Source organism: Dendronephthya gigantea, unplaced genomic scaffold (genome assembly GCF_004324835.1).
Source record: "Dendronephthya gigantea isolate DGI-Jeju-01 unplaced genomic scaffold, DenGig_1.0 000452F, whole genome shotgun sequence".
NCBI lineage: Eukaryota > Metazoa > Cnidaria > Anthozoa > Malacalcyonacea > Nephtheidae > Dendronephthya > Dendronephthya gigantea.
Window position 1 is genome coordinate 1,599 of NW_021163462.1, and position 16,439 is coordinate 18,037.

The 16,439-nt window shown below is 39.9% G+C and overlaps 2 protein-coding genes across 2 annotated transcripts; one reads left to right on the plus strand and one right to left on the minus strand.

Moving 5' to 3' along the window:
* Positions 1–3,267: 3,267 nt before the first annotated feature.
* On the plus strand, positions 3,268–5,776 carry LOC114543403 (mucin-like protein). Its single transcript, XM_028562395.1, has 7 exons — positions 3,268–3,331; positions 3,398–3,574; positions 3,708–3,884; positions 4,053–4,226; positions 4,538–4,642; positions 5,398–5,495; positions 5,735–5,776. The coding sequence occupies exons 1-7, from the start codon at positions 3,268–3,270 to the stop codon at positions 5,774–5,776; spliced, it is 837 nt and encodes a 278-aa protein (XP_028418196.1).
* Positions 5,777–6,124: 348 nt separating this feature from the next.
* Positions 6,125–15,055, minus strand: LOC114543401 (filamin-C-like). Its single transcript, XM_028562393.1, has 7 exons — positions 14,501–15,055; positions 10,865–11,904; positions 9,897–10,158; positions 8,994–9,269; positions 8,009–8,611; positions 7,168–7,611; positions 6,125–7,029 (listed from the first exon to the last, which is right to left on the minus strand). The coding sequence occupies exons 1-7, from the start codon at positions 14,814–14,816 to the stop codon at positions 6,593–6,595; spliced, it is 3,378 nt and encodes a 1,125-aa protein (XP_028418194.1). The 5' UTR covers positions 14,817–15,055; the 3' UTR covers positions 6,125–6,592.
* Between the last annotated feature and the right edge of the window lie 1,384 nt (positions 15,056–16,439).

Sequence of the window (16,439 nt, forward strand, 5' to 3'; positions counted from 1 at the left end):
GTTTGCGTGGAGTTATAGGTAGAGATTAAAAAATCTTTCGAGCCTCGAAAAGGCAGAGACCGTTAACTTTTTCTGATACTCTTAATTAAACGAGGCTCCCAGGTCACGACTTTTCCGCGCTTTTCCCCAAGCCGGTGCGTAGCACCGTGCGAGGTTACTAATTCCTCCCGGAGATTAAAAATTACACCCGGAATCGGGGGAGAACATATAGCGGAATCATTGAGCACGAAAGAATATAGCTTTTCCATACTTATTTGTCAAAATGAAAAATTTTTTTCATGCACGGGTTATAGAAGGATGTTTTGTATCATTGCACATAACTTGTGAGAGTAAAACTCGAAATCCATCTCCTTTAAGGTGGTTCTAAATTTAAAACGATAATGTTGAGACGTAATTACAGAAAAGGTCTATTGTTGAAGCCAAATTTTACCTCCAGACACACGTGTTTTACCTCCAGACACGCATGTACGTTGCGAGACATTCTTGCAAGGCCCTTTTCAGGAGTGAACATAAAGGTGGAGTAGTACGCGCATCAAAATTGCTGCAACTTGCGACACAATCTGATTTCAACGCATGTTAGATAGAAATGTCGACACATGTTGCCTTGTGATTGGAAATTTATGTGTATAAACATTTTTACTTATAATTTTCGAATGCTTCCTGGGCTGCCTATGGTTTGATACAGATGAATTTAAAATTCTGTGGTTTCCATGGATGTTTTTATCGTACAAATGCTGTGGAAACTTGTACTTTATGTCATCTAAAAGATGTTTTTAGTGCTTGCATGCTGAAGTATTATTTTTGAAGTTTCAAAAAACCGGGTGTTTATTTGCATGGAAAGACTGGGCATGACCCCTAAGATTTGGCTTCAAATGTCATGGACGTTCGATCACGTTCAATGGTCATGGTGTTTGTACGCATGCGCGAAATTTCAACAGATAATGAACAGTGATATTGTGAATATTGTGATAATGAACGGTCTTCTACAACTTGCTGACTGGCTAAGATGAAAAGTTTGCAAACGATGTTTTTGAAAACATAAGATGAATTATTGAGTCAAATAAATTATATAAACACTGGGAAAAGATTAAAAGTTTCTCAGAACACAGAAGCAGTTGGTAAAATAGGAACGACTCGTGGTTTCCTTGAAGTGGTAGGTATGTGGTAGGTTTATTCAGTCGTGTATGTTGTAAGAATGCATTATTATTTTCATAAGTATGAGCTTGGTATGTCGTTTTACGAAGAGCTAACCGGCTAACCATCATCCATTTACTTTAAAAAGAGTTCTTAAAGTGTACTTTAAATTCAATAATCCAAAAACTACATTCGACGTTTAGTGCTTGCATGAGTTATTCAAATTATTTCTGCTGTTTTGATGTTTTGAAGGTTTAGCAATAATAGCAATGTATTACTCACACTTAAGCCGTGAATAACTTTATGCGACGTAATTTGCCGCAAACATCAGCTATCAAGTCATTTCATAATATTAGCTTAGAAAGTTAGGTTTGGATAGCTCACTGTCACTGAGGTAATATTTCGCTTCGTTTGAAATGGCGAGGCCGAGGGGTTGCTGCATGCATGTATTTCTAGTAGGATACTCACACAGTTGTGAGTAGATATGGATTTTATGTTCGATTGGCAAAAACAATATCTCACGATATGGACGACTAAATTATGAGTGACAAAAATACACACAAAGACGACAAGTAAATCAGCCACGGAAGACCATTATAAAAGCGAATATTTTTTAAATTATAACCTAAACAATATATTAGAATAAGTTTTACCTATCTAAGGACGTCTTTAAGTGTCTTCGTTTGTATTTCCTAAGTTAATTTCGTTTTATATACGAACCAAAAGCCATTTTGTATTTTCACAACAACAACAATAAAAATGGCCGGATAATTTTTGAAACTCTTTATGTCACTCCTAGACGTGACATACGGAAAATATCCGCATGTACTGTACCTCGAATGTAGTGGCGTATGAGGTGGTTCTACGAATGTTTTATTTCCCAGTAAAATCCATATAATAAAACTGCATATTTGCTAATTTTTATAGATGATACATCTGCACGTAAATGGCTGAACGGCACAGGTATGTATAAAATTATGCGCCGTCAAATGAAATTTGTATTAGCGAATCTAAGTACAATTAAAGAAGGAATTAAGTGTAAGTTTGGTAAAATAGTGAACCAATGAAAACTCGATTACTCGACTACACTATACTAAGTAGTGACTACTTCGCAAAACTTAAGCTCGAAGCATATTTCCTTTCACGGGATTATATTGCATCAAATTCCCAAAGCGAAAGGGCTAAAAAGTATTAAACAGCAGCTTTACTGAACATGAATTCGTATCGTTTTGCCAGGCTTTCGTGCGCAGAAAGTTTTCGCATCGGTTCGCGAACTCGAATAAAACACTGTTGCAATTGTATAAAAGACGCAAACCTTGGCCTTTTATAGTGTCAACCTACTCACACGTATGGGCGTCGTACTTTCCAGTTATTTCTTTTCCTTTGTTTTTATACAGATTGTCTTTATCTAAATGGCAGCAGTTACCATGGGAATATATCAGTAACAGACTCAGGCATTCCATGCCAGTCATGGACAGAGCAATGTCCACATCGTCACACGATGAACACAACATATCCAGAATTAAATCAGGCTAAGAACTATTGTCGCAACCCTAGAAACTCGGGAAGACGACCTTGGTGTTTTACTATCGATAGGAAGAAGAGATGGGAGTACTGTGATATCCCTAAATGTACATCAGGTAATTGTAGTGAATGAGTTTGGGTGTAGATATCGGCTATAAACAATACGCTGGCGTGTTTGCAGCTGTGATATACAAATAATAATACTGAATTGTCAAAAAACGTGCTTTTATCGTGTTTGATCCACCAATCAAGAAGGAGGTTTAAATAAGATTTTTTAAATTTCACGGTTGTCATCTGTTTTTTGATTATATAATAATTTAACTCGTTTGCTGCGCTCACTCGAAAACATTCTTAACACTTGAAATAAATTCCATATTTTCAAGCATCTATGTATTAATAATATTTCTATAGATTTAGGAAAATAATACTTACAACCCAAGAGTTGTAAAGTTTTTTCCATTCTGTAACCAGCTGATGTTACTTCCACTCTGCAATCTAATTGAGCGACAAAAATGTTTCTCCCGAATGATAGAAAATTAGAAATATTAGCTATCGACTCATGTGAGTTGTTTCGTAACACTGGCCGTAAATACATAAGATTACGACATTATGTTTCATGATATAAGCCTTGCTCTGGCTAACTCAGGAAATTCTTTGCTTGGTTTGAACTATGGTTTGAATTAGCGAGAGGTTCATGCATGTATACTGATAAAGGAAGCTCTCTTTGACTTTGTTTCAGTTGCTGGTAGTTATGGCAACTGGTCAATGAAAAGCGCCTGCAATGCGACCTGCGGTCGTGGTTTTGAAACTTGGACACGAAATTGTGATAACCCAAGGCCAAAATATGGTGGACGAAACTGCAGTCATTTAGGAGAGCCGGTTGAATACAGACCATGTTGGACAAAATACTGCCCAGGTACGATGAAGTTGTAGATAAGCAACAACAAAAGCACGCTGGGACAGTAGATCAGAGGGTCGCTTTAATCTTCTGCAGATTAACAGAGCCTAATTTTTTATTCCGCAACGGCATTTTTTGTATTTGTATATAGTTAACGGCGGTTATAGCAAATGGAATTTGAGTATTCGATGCAGTGCTTCATGCGGAGAGGGAGTGGAAATATGGCGACGTACTTGTGACAATCCAGAACCTAAATACCACGGCCGTGGATGCGGTGGGATCGGGAACCCGACTGAGATTAGAAAATGTAGCAGAAAACCATGCCCAGGTAAGCCTGAAATAAACATAACTAGTGCAAGGTAAAGTTCCACCCAGACGAACGATATTTTATGCCAGGCAAGTTAGTAAGTTGAAAATTCGTACAGGATGTTGTGCTTTTGCAGCGTCAGACTGCATATTATATACTGCCGTAAATATCACATGTTCCATTTTACAGTTGACGGTAATTACAGTAACTGGACAAAGGCGTTTCCTTGTAGCGTCACTTGTGGTAATGGTGTAGAAATATGGATACGGAAATGTGATAATCCTCCGGGAAAATATGGCGGGAACTGTGATAAAAGAGGGTTAGCTACAGAAAATAGATCATGTGAAGAGAAACCCTGTCCAGGTAACGTTTGCAACGAACGCTTTAGCTCACTATATGAAGAGCTTGAAGTGGAAATTTCCTTGCAACAACTATATTGTATAGATGTTAAAACAGAAACAAGCTGGCTAGATTAGACGCACTATTTAGGGGGTTGTCATTAATGAAAATGGCGGACCCCTTGCATTGTAGACTATATACCTATCGTTTGTTCAGAGGCAGGTGCAAATATATCCCTAGAGCTGGAAGACATATAAATATGAGTTAGGTTTCATTTAAATTGGTGATTTAACTCAAATAAATAAACCATTTCTTGTTTCTATTATATACTTCAGACACCGTCGACTCCGAAGTGATTGGCCTTATCGTTGGTGTTGCTATCATGTTCGTCGTAGCTGTTACAATTTTCATTTTTGCTTTTCGAAAAAGTCAAAATAGAGGTAAGATCCGAGTCATTTTTTTTCTCTGTTGTAGTATTTACAGTCCTTTCCGCCAGGTTCAACATTGTCCTAGCTCAATATTCTTAGACCAGGTTACCTGTACGATAATTACCTGATTATTAAAGAGGTTCAATGGGTTCAACATAACATCAAGAATTATTATCAAGCGATGCGGACAGGTTAATAAGGACAGACTGAGGCTTGATAATTCTAATTATGTACAGGGTACCCTAAAATAATGAAAACGTTATTTGCTCGCGTTTATGTTAGTTTCAAATTATCGCTCCCTTGGAACGTTGATGCCTTCGCCATTGGTGTGACGCCAAACGTGGGATATGAATATTTAACGCAGGTTATGACGTAATAGCGTGCATAAAAACCGTATCGCAAATGATTCTATTGTGAATGTTTCTAGCCTACCAATACAAAGCCTGTACGGATGAGATTGATTCAGGTACCAATAAACTGCGTGTATTGTGCCATTTGTTACGCCTGGCAATTCCCACAGAGGTTTATAATATGACAAATTGCATAGTATAACTGCACCTGATAAAAGCTTGTTCGCTGAAGATTTTTTAAATCTTCTTCTATGCATCAAGCGGGCATATATGCTTCAACTTCCTACACACTCCGACACTCGAGGCACAAAGCCAAATTAATTAAAATAGTAGATTATAGGTACGACATTAGCAATTTTGCATGCATTTATGCTGCGAGGAACCAATCTGTTCAAAGTATTCCGTATCTTTCGTTAGGATCTTTGTATTACGCCCTTCTTCATTTTTCACACTCCCGCAACCCTCGACAGCTTGAGATGAACAGCCTGTCAGAAGAACGATCGAGTGCGCTGCAAGTAACTCGTTCGACATCTACATACCAAAACATGACAAGCGAAGGGGATTCAGCTTCGAGCTCGCGTGGAGTCGTGAATTTTGGGAATGATTACGTAAATACCCGGCCTTCTCGAATCTCGTGGTACGACAAACTTCAATCATTTCGACCATTGGCTGTTGATTGGCTTCGAAACGCGTGGGGTGATGTCGACAGCTCAGGCCGTCATGCATACGACGTCATGCAACATAATATATGCAGACAGGTTTTTGTGCCATACGACAAGTTGGCTGCGCAGCCTAAATCGCCTGAAAGTGGGACTGGAACGAGTACTCAAACGTACAGCCGAATGGAAAGACAGTCAACAGTCCTATTTCCCACAGGTAGTTAGTTCTCCGACAGGTTTTTCTTGACCAATCACGACATCAAAATATTTTTTCTCAACCAATCATTGTAGGCCGCGTCACAGCTGCATTTTAACTTCATTTTAATTTGCCACCGAAAATGGCAAAGGGCCTCGAACATGTACCATGACGTAACCTGCAAGACTAAATCTAAAATCGCACGCTTATAGCACATCACGGTCCGCATATTGTTGCCACACGCTATACATTTTCACGGAGCAGTAAACGACAGATGGCAAGAGGCAAGTTTTATCTTTATTTCATTTACATTTAATTTGAAAAACTATACGCTTCATTTGACAATATACGCACATTTGGTACAAAGTTTAGCATAAATATTTTGCAATGAGCCGAAATTTAAACCACCATTTCCACGTGAAGTAGCCGAATCATGCAAATATATATTTGTAGCTAAGCTTGTACCTAAATATTCGATCTTAACAAACTTCATCAAAGAAAATGTAGAACATCGTGTATGGAATGTATTCGATCGTTTTACCTGATTTAAATATTCTAAATTCTAATAAATATACGAGTTAGTGCATTCTTTGAGATTATATATAACAGTTCGCTTCACACAACTATCTAATCGGTTATTTAAAAGTTCGCGTTTACGACAATACCAAACTCTGCTAGAAATTTTGAGATTGCCTATTCCCGCGCCGTCCACATATTGGAACAAGAAATAAATAAACGTTTTTCTAGGTTGAATCATTTAGATGTTATCAGCATAACCATTGTATCCATTTGGTTGGTTACCAGAGAGCCGTCTTAAATCTTCATCGTTCGCCCCCACGTACACAGTATAAGGACTGCCAGGCACATGTTCCTCCGCCCACTTTACGCTGATATCGTACCGACCAGGTTCCGTCGGGTTATATCGGACACCGATGTTCCTGTCCTTGGTGTTTTCCCGGAACATTTCCACCTTGAACGCCCCTTTTGGCCCATGAATTTTGATCTTGAGCGTGCCGGCCCCGGCTCCCTTTGTCTCCACCATGAATTTCCCCTCGTAGTCATTAACGACGCCATGTTCAAGACCCGTGCCGTGAGCTACGACCTTGCTTGCGTCTGGTGGCATGGTCACTTTCACCACAAATGGGCTGCCTTCCACAGGTTTCCCTCCCCATTCCACATAAATTAGATGTCGACCTGTAATCGAAGGGTGGCATATTAAAAGAGACGAAGCCTTGATAGGCAAAAATTCATAACTTAGCAAAAAAGATAACCATCTGGGTGTGTTGGACGAAAAAGTGGCGCTAAAAAGTTAGCGACGTACGACCAACATACCTGTTTCTGTTGGATAAATCTCCACACTGTATGTACCGTCCTTATTATCGTAGGCTGCTACGTCGCAATCCCTACTTGGACCCTGACATCGGACGACCAACAGCCCGGAGCCTGAGGATCCAGACACTACAGAGAAGACCATTGGTCGACCAACCCAGCCTCCTTTAGTGAGAGCATCACCACGCACGATACACTGCGAGACTTCAGAATGACCAGTTATATTTACTTTGAAAGGACTACCAGGGACGTTCTCGCCATCGAACAGCACGTGCAGCACGTATGCGCCAGGAATGGGCACAAGATAATGGCAGTCGTATGTGCCGTCGTATTTGTTCTCAACTTCGACGTCCGTCGTATATTTCACTCCTTGAAGTTTTGCCGTGATCACCCCTTCGCCTGCATCACGACAGTCGATATTGAATTCGCCACGTTCGTCTACTTTGCCTGGGATAGTTAAAAAAGCCCTTATAAGACCTTACTTCCTGTGTAAGAAAAATTTATTCTTTCCGTAGAGACCTTTGTTTCATGCCAATACACCACACAACTAACCTATAGAAAACTAAGTTCCTGACACTTACGAATCCTCGTTAAACTTGGAAATATTGTTTTCAAAACATTTTTGCTTATGTTTCGCATATTTTTCAAGATGGAAAACGCTAAGAGGTAGTGTTTTCCCAACAGCAAAAAACACTTGGGAAGCACGGAATGTTTTTGATGAGAATCAGTTTTGTTTTCAAAATAATGCCTTTCCATGGATCGAAAAGCAATGAGAAATGGGGAGAGACATCACAAAATAAAAATTAAATATTGATAAGCATTCCAATACCCAAACAATACTTACTTTCTTTGATTCCTTCACCGTAAACGACGCATTTTGATGCATCCGCTCTCACATATGCATCTTTAACGAAGGCATTCAATGCATGACCACCGACCAGGCCACCACCATAGAACATCTTGATGATGTACTCTCCAGACACCGGCGGAATAAATCGGAAATGGTACAAGGTATCTGACTGTCGGGTGAAGCTGGACTCCACTGCCACATCCCCTGGTCCAGCGATCTCAGCCTCGAGCTCTCCCTCGCCAGCACCTGGTAGGACTTCCAGTGGGATTACCACCTCCTTGTCGACGACCATGGCATTTTGGGCCTCGGTCAGGCTCGACATTTGTATCAACACCTTGCTGGGATCTGCAACTTTTACGATGAAAGGACTGCCGCGGACGTTGATGCCTGCAAACTTCACGTAAATCTTATGATCGCCAATTTCCATCGGCGTGTAATTGACGACGTACGTATCTGGCTCGGAGTCGGACAATTGCAAGTCAACAGGGACAGTCTCGCCGGAGGGTGAAACAGCCGCGATCTCTAATTGACCTTTTCCAGCACCGTGAAGGCTGACGAGGAATTCTTCTCGTTCGTGAAGACGAACTTGGTAAAGACCTAAAATGGGAGCGACAAAAAAAAGACAATTCGCATATCTAAAACGTGGAGGAAAATGTGGCAGGAAACTTTGCATCACGGATTATCAAATTTGGCGAGTTGCAAGAGACTCAATCTGTTTAAAAGAGTGAGAGTACTAAATCCAATCATATGCATACACCAAAGCACTTGGTAGCTTCTACTGTAAATTTCTACTTTTTTAGAATGTTTCGTAATTCGTCGAAGCAGGCTTTCTAGACTCTCACCACTACTCTAAAACACTAATCAAACGTTAAGTTCTAATATGTCTGGCATCGTTTTCTTGCGTCTTCTCGCATCAAATGTGGTATAAAAGCTGCTGAAAATAGTAACGACCACCCTTATTAATCTGGCTGTTATTTACCTTCGCCGTGGGCAACAGCTTTTCCAGGATCAGCAATTGTGGTTGTAAATGGGCTACTGCCGATTTCTTTGCCGTTGTAATATACTTGAATAGTGTATTCGCCAGCTTCTGAGGGCAAAAATGAAACTTTGTAAAGAGTGTCGCCGATTTCATGAATGTTAACGTTCACCTTGTCATTCGGCCCTCGACCAGATGCGGTCAACGTTCCACGACCAGCATTGGATGTGTCGACGTTAAACTCAACAGGCTTGTTCAGGAAGCCTTGTTCCATTGCCTCTAAAAACGTAAATATTTACTCCATGTTACTTTAAATGATATTGAGATCGCTTTCTATATAGCTTTCAGTTGCTATATAAAGTGGTGGCAGAATAGCTACATACATCTAATGGGGTAATCTAATAAAAAAACCTCACGATTACATTGCCAAGCAAGCTTAAGCTGTTTTGCAAAAGTCGTAGATAGAAATATATTTGTTGTACTACACATACATACAAAAATCGTGTGTTCGGGTTCTTAAAAGAATTACTTTCGCTGATTTTTGTAAGATAGCCCATAAGAAAGTTTCCTCCCACCTATACATTCTACACATTTTTTTGCAGTGTACCTGAGCTACCGTGGTAGATTATTTCCCTTGATTTTCTTGTAAATTATTACGAATTTAAGTAGGCAAGTGTCATAACAAAAATCGTACAACCGACGACTCGGCAACAAAAATCGACGACTCGCAGCAAACACTAATCACTACCTGATTCACAGATTCAGACAATAGGCGTGCCAAATCAACACCCTGTCAAGTTAATAGCAGCAGTTAAGGGGCAACTAAAGTCTAATCACCCGTCCTATTCATCTGGTAACCTAAAATAGACCTTATTTGCCCGGTACAAACACCTGATTACTACCAACCTCTTTCTGGAACTACGACACGTTTCGGATCGCCGACCATAACCTTAAATGGACTCCCCGGAACCAAAGTGTCTCCAAAACGGACGTCGACGCTATGTTCACCGACTTCGGTAGGGACGAATGACACCTCGTACTTTCCATTCGCTTCGTTTATCTCAGCTGGAATGGTTGACGTTGGACCATGGACGGCAACCGCTAGAGGCGCGGTGTGCGAGCCAGAAGACGATACCTGAAACTCTGTTTTGTCCCTGTAAACCGCACTCTGTGTAAAATAAAAATTACAATCCCACATTACAATCGCTAACAATTCTCACTTATTCGTCATCAATGAAGTGCATTGATAACAACGAGAGCAATCAGTGCTGATGGAAGGGCGGTAGCGGCCAGTTAGATAATACTAAGATAAAACAAAATTAAAGAAATATGGAAGGAAGAAGCGGTTTAAATATGCAACTGGTGTATATCTGGGGCCGATTGTTCGAAAGGCGTTTAGCTTAAACGGTGGATAAGCCAAAGTTTAAAAGCGCTCTCATAGACCTTGCGAATGACTGAGCCTGCATCTATGCATTTAATATGTACTTCCATTAAAAATTACATCTAAATATTTCAATATAACCAGGGAGCAGCGTGGCAGCGTCTTCAAACAACTTAGCATCAAATGTGCTATAACGACTGCCTAAAATAAGAATGTAAATTTAAAAGTGTTTTGTCTAAACATTTCAGCTAAGTTGTTCTGAATAAATAGATAATTTTGTTTTCCATTTTGAACTTATCCACCGTTTAAGCTAAACGCCTTTCGAACAACCGGCCCCTGGAGTATAGATTGAGGTAAGCTAAGTGTTCCCAATGCAACGTCATATCATATTCAAACATACTTCGTGTTTAGAAGAGCAACTAGGGGTGTCGCAGCAGCTCCTACTCGTAGTTTTCGCGCCAAGCGTGGCTTAATTGATAGCGAGGACACAAACCTTTAATCCGGCACCTGAAATCGCAACTTCCGAAACATCTTCTCGTATAGCTGTGCGGAACGGACTGAGCGGTACGTGGTTGTTAAGATGGCGTACACTGATCACGTGGGTGCCGCTTTCCGTTGGTAGATACGAGCAGTGCAAACCAACTCCGGTCTCCTCGCATGTCACCGGAACTTTATTACCACTGGGACTTTCAACGGAGACTTGCAAGTTTTCGAAGGTCATTCCACGGTTGGCGACAACGTCAAATTCAGCTGTATTTCCTACCATTCCATTTCGTAAGGCAGGCCCATCGACCTTGAATTGATTCGAGTTATCCTGCACCTTCACGCCACGGAATTGCAGGACATAGGCCATCAAGCTCAACTCATCAATATTCCCTGATACAACGTCTTTGGTGTTCATCGTTCTTTTAATATTGACATTGCGTTCAACAGCATCAAAACACATGTCGACATTTTCGGCAGGTGACTGCTTTTCAAGCGCTTCCTCGTAGTTAGGGATTATTCCGGGGCAAACGCTCTCCGAGAATCTCACCAGGTTGACGCCGTTCGACCAGTCCGTGTTGAAATTGGTCACGCGAAGGTTTGGAGAAGAGTCATTGACGAATCGTAACGTGGCTTTTTCGCCAGGAGAGCCGACTTGGGTAAAGTATGACAAATACGTCATCATACTAAGTTCATCCTGGAACTGGCTCACGACCATTTCTGGGGAAATAACTTGCGGGATACCATATTTCTCTTCTGCCATATTCATGCATCTGGTTACGGTTTCTTTATTTTCCGAAACCCTTAGGTTTTTGTAGTCGGGGTAGGTGCCAGGCTCTAGGAATTCCATGAGACCTGCGAATGCTCGCCCGTCGTTCCAGTCGGAGGTCAAATTCTTGATTTCCACGTCAGGGGCAGCTGCTTGCAACCACGTGATCAACAGGAGCTTTCCGGAGACGTTTGAACTGCTACTGATCTGGTAATGTAAGATCATTCGCCAAATGAGACCAAGGATCAACTTCAGGTTGCCACTGTGTACGTCTTCAGGTCCTAAAAACGAGATAGCATGCTGCTTAATATGACCGTTAATAACGGCCGGGAACCTTACATAGAACTATCAACATAACTGAACTTTTTCTCCCTCTCTATATATATAATTGCTAGAGCCCTCCCACATGCAAAATTGCTTTATCAGGACCATTACCTAATAAACTGTTTTGGAAAGATACAAAATTGTGGTAAGTTCAAAGCTATTTCAAACTGAGGATCGTGACAGCATTTCCCTATTTATTGCGTACTACTTTCGCTTCAGTAACCTGGTTTAACCCGGAAACAAACTTTGCACAACTTCCAGCATAATTTCCATTGCAATTTTTTGTTTTGTTGAATATAGTTCAGGACGAGATATAAAGGGCTGTATTTCTAATCGAAAAATGGATTTCCATTTCCTTGGTGTAAGGGCAACCAGTCCATGGTATTCCTTTTCTGCAATGGTATTATGGATGTAAACATGCAATTAACCGAAAGCTCCCAAATTCTAAACAGTGACGTGCTTATCAGTCGAAAGAACGTTTATGGGAACTTACGAGAGATTGAAAGAGTCTTATCTAATCACAAAAACATTTGCTATTGTTGCTTTGATAAAAATTATTGCTCCGAAAATGGCTTATATCACGGCACTCATCTCGGTTAATTTGATTTTGTTATTAATCGTTTCTGTTATAGACTCAAAGACATCGAGGTCAAGGACGTTTATATATACTTACTCCAGCCTACATAAACAATTAACCGTGCAATATTTTGCAAAATGTATATGACCGACTTTATACCACGCTTTTTAAGCAGCTCATGCACTAGCTGGATACGTAATTTCTTTACTATCGTATGAGTATGACGTATTTAAAAGTTAAAACTCTGAAATTTGTTTTGAGAAAAGCACACAGAAATGCCGCCTAGATGCCGAAAGAAATTGTTCGAGAAAAATGTCGGCAACACGCTGAAAGTTATTTAGGCGGATGTAATATTTCAAGGACAAAGGGATCACCTTTAATCTTCAAACGCTTTTACATAGTTGTGTTCGGTCATTTTTTGTTAGGCATGCAGAAACTATATTTTCCTACCATTTTATAGGCTCCTGAGATGAGCGTTATTCAGAACAGAAATTAGCAGAATTAAGCAACTATAGATTCTAGAACAAAATTTTGCGTTGGCTTATTTGTCCAACACCTGCAAGGGTTTTTCAAATTTCTTTTCAGGGTGAAAACCTTTGGGGAGAGTTTAAGTTAATTAATACGTATTGTGAGTATTTGATTCATTTGCACGTCAGCGATGGCATTGGTTGGCACAAAAACATTCGACCTAAAATCGGTATACATGACAAACGAGTTAAGACAATTCTGGAAGGTCAAAACAAATCATTCGGTCGACATTCCAAAGCCCTCCTACGCTCAATAAACGAAGCTATTAAAATATTAGAACATCGATTTTTTTATACTGAAACCACATCTAACCGCGTAGGTTTAGCTACTCGTCCGTCCCTTCGTACATTAGTCGTTATATCTTATAATGAACGAAGATTTTACGAGAGAAATTAAATTAAAAGGCCCAATATTAGGCGAAAAACAACTGAATTAAAATTTTATGGAAAGCAAAATTAACTCGTCCAAATGCCAAGTATGAAACCCCTGCCGTGACATGGACCAGTTTAGCACAAGATATGTAGGCTTATATAATTGTACGAAAGAATTTAAAATAATATTTTCTCTATACCGTTGAACAAATACGTCAGTATATTGATAGCTAGGGTCGAAGAAAGCTGTTGTGCCTTTTAATTCGCTTTTCAGAACGAGCATGAGAAATTTTTCGTGACATTTTTATCGCAGGCTTGACTGAAGCCTTTAAATAAGAAATATCTTGGCATACACCCCAACTACCCAAGCAGTGGCGAGCATTCACGATAGCGAGTGTTTTCTGCATAGTTTACAATTTCCTTAAATTTCCTGTTCGGATAAAATTAGCCATCAAAACCAAGGAGACAGTTTCAAGTTCAAGTAGCTACATCATCAAAACAAAAACTGTGTAACAATTCATATGCAGGGACATATTGTGATACAGTCTCGACTTAAACTCAGAGCTAAGTAAAGTGTGGATGTCTCAGCTTTAAGACTTGTGGTCCAGCCACAAACCACAGGTAAGTGCATTAAATTCGGCTTATATATCTATATGCAGTAGAATAGCATTGTTTTCCAGGCGATGTTAATTAGGCAAAACCGACTAAAGACTCTTAATCATCTAATACGTGTTGTAACATGCACGTACCGCGGTCAGACGGTCACAAATTCATATATATATATAGGCTGGCCTACGAGCCAAATACTACATACATGCATGCATGCGAATACATCACACTTATGTCTTACTGTCTATATGTACAGAGCCCTTTTGTACATTGAGTGTCACCGACAGTGTATTATTTTGAAACCATTGGCATTGGCGTTGCAATATTGTATGACAAGGCACATCAAATGTGGCAATTCATTTCAGTGTGTATTGTCAAATTGGCATGTACAATATCAAATTACATAGCAAATATTTTGTTTACTCTTGTTTAAGCAAGGCCTTTGATACGTGTATAGCTGAAACTTACCTATATTGACCAATTTAATTCCATCGTAGACGAGGACATCTAAGGCCATTTTGATATTGTCCAACTTCTGCGAGAACACTTTAGGATTGGATTTGTACCTTCCAGCCTTCTTGCCTGAGACGACCTCGACAAGTTTTATCAAACGGACGCCGTCCTCGAAAGTTGTGGCCAAGTCGTCGATAGTTTCATCGGGATAGGCTCTTCGAATGTTTTCGCGTGCCCAGTTCGTAAATGTTGTCTTCTGAAGATTCACCCAGTCGCCTTGGTTCGGCCCGTCCGCGACGCTGATATGGGCATTGACTGAGCCCTGTCTCATCTCGCCTTCGTCGTAAAGATGTGTGTCGTAGTGAGAGTCGCGCAGACGCTTCTTGTCTCTCGAGTCGCGGTATTGAAACTCTAGATTTTAGACGAAATACCACGGAATGAGCGTATATATTTCACGCAGTCGCCTTTTCAGACCAACTGCTGGCGAATTCAATGCATTCTAGTTTCACATGAGTGCTTGCGATTTAAAGTGATAGGAATCATAAATGCAAATCGTGTTGTTGTATGAAGAGGCGGCGCTGGAAAGCTAATGTGTATAAATGCTTGGCACCTGCGTCTGGGAACGAGGTTGCTCTGTATACACGCAGGCTCGGGTCAGCTCAAGGTTAACTCCGCAAATCCTTTCAGTATCGCGAAAACAAATCTCCTGGTCAAAATTCCACTATGATAACCAATTCATGTATACAGACTGACCAATAACGAACTTAACAAACTTCACTTATTGCTCTAAATAATTTAATAATATTATTCGTATAAGTTTAGGCTTCGTATGTAAATTCACGCATGCAGTTTTTAATGCCTGCAACATGCAGTAATGGCTGCTGAACATGCAGCTAGAAATTACATTGCTTTGCACGAAATTGCACCACGTTGTCGTTGTTTTGCCACAAGATTTACTTGTAGTATAAAGTGAATTAGGAAAGTGCCAAGTCTATGAACTGAACAAATACGCCCGGCTCTTGTTAATGCTGTATTCGTTATTGTCTACAGGCAGTTATATCGTTACATAAGTATCGAATTTCTACCCGTTTTGCAATTATAATTACGTTTTATATCGTATGCAAAATAGGCCACTTTTCTTGAACGTTAACACCTACAAATTTGATTTTAAAGGCTGTTCCACAAAAGACAGACGCTAAACAACTTTAATTGCTGTCAGTGGCATTTTGCACTTGAGTTGTGCATTCGAAATGCAATTTTAAATTTAAATCTTAGGAGAACTTTGAATTGTAGGTTTCGTTTCATTATTTCTATTTTCAGTTATAATTCATATTATTATAATTCAGTGGAGAAGAAGTACAGTAATATAACTAGTAAATATTGTGATATTGAACGATATTTAAACTCCTTCGATTCTATTTAACAACTAGCATCCGAGTTTAATTCGAGTTAAGCGGTGTGAATGGACGATTTGAAGTAATAAATGGTATACGAGCGAACGTTTATACCGGCAGAATAGGTGACGCCATATTGCCAGTCCGATAGTAACCTAAAAATCCGTACTGTATTATACTGCAATCAGCAATAACTGTGTTATACAATGCAGCAATTATACTCTATACAGTCTGAACACAGCCTCGATTAACTTCGCTGGGAACTACATAATACAGGGGTATTAATTATATTGGTTCTGAAAGAGCAAACAGATCATTTAGGATGTCTGCCTGGTTTAATTTAACTCTTACCAGAATCGCCTCAGTAGCTATGTCATTAAATTCATTTTAGTAGCTACTGCCTTTAACGTAGAACAAATGGCTACAAAGTACAAATTAAGTTGCTTTGCGCTAGAAATTCCCGAGCAAACACTGTGGTTATAACTTATAAAGTATAATTATTGGACTAATGAGACCATGATGCTTTGCTAGAATCATTGCTAATTGCTTCATTTAATATA

Excerpts from the sequence above, each read along its gene's own strand:
- LOC114543403 (XM_028562395.1), top strand. The coding sequence starts at position 3,268 with ATGTTTCATGATATAAGCCTTGCTCTGGCTAACTCAGGAAATTCTTTG. Across the intron at positions 3,332-3,397 it reads TTTGCTTGGTTTGAACTATG|TTGCTGGTAGTTATGGCAAC; the intron begins GTTTGAATTAGC and ends ACTTTGTTTCAG. Across the intron at positions 3,575-3,707 it reads TTGGACAAAATACTGCCCAG|TTAACGGCGGTTATAGCAAA; the intron begins GTACGATGAAGT and ends ATTTGTATATAG.
- LOC114543401 (XM_028562393.1), bottom strand. The coding sequence starts at position 14,816 with ATGAGACAGGGCTCAGTCAATGCCCATATCAGCGTCGCGGACGGGCCG. Across the intron at positions 10,159-10,864 it reads TTTCAGGTGCCGGATTAAAG|AGTGCGGTTTACAGGGACAA; the intron begins GTTTGTGTCCTC and ends TATTTTACACAG. Across the intron at positions 9,270-9,896 it reads TGTCGTAGTTCCAGAAAGAG|AGGCAATGGAACAAGGCTTC; the intron begins GTTGGTAGTAAT and ends TTACGTTTTTAG.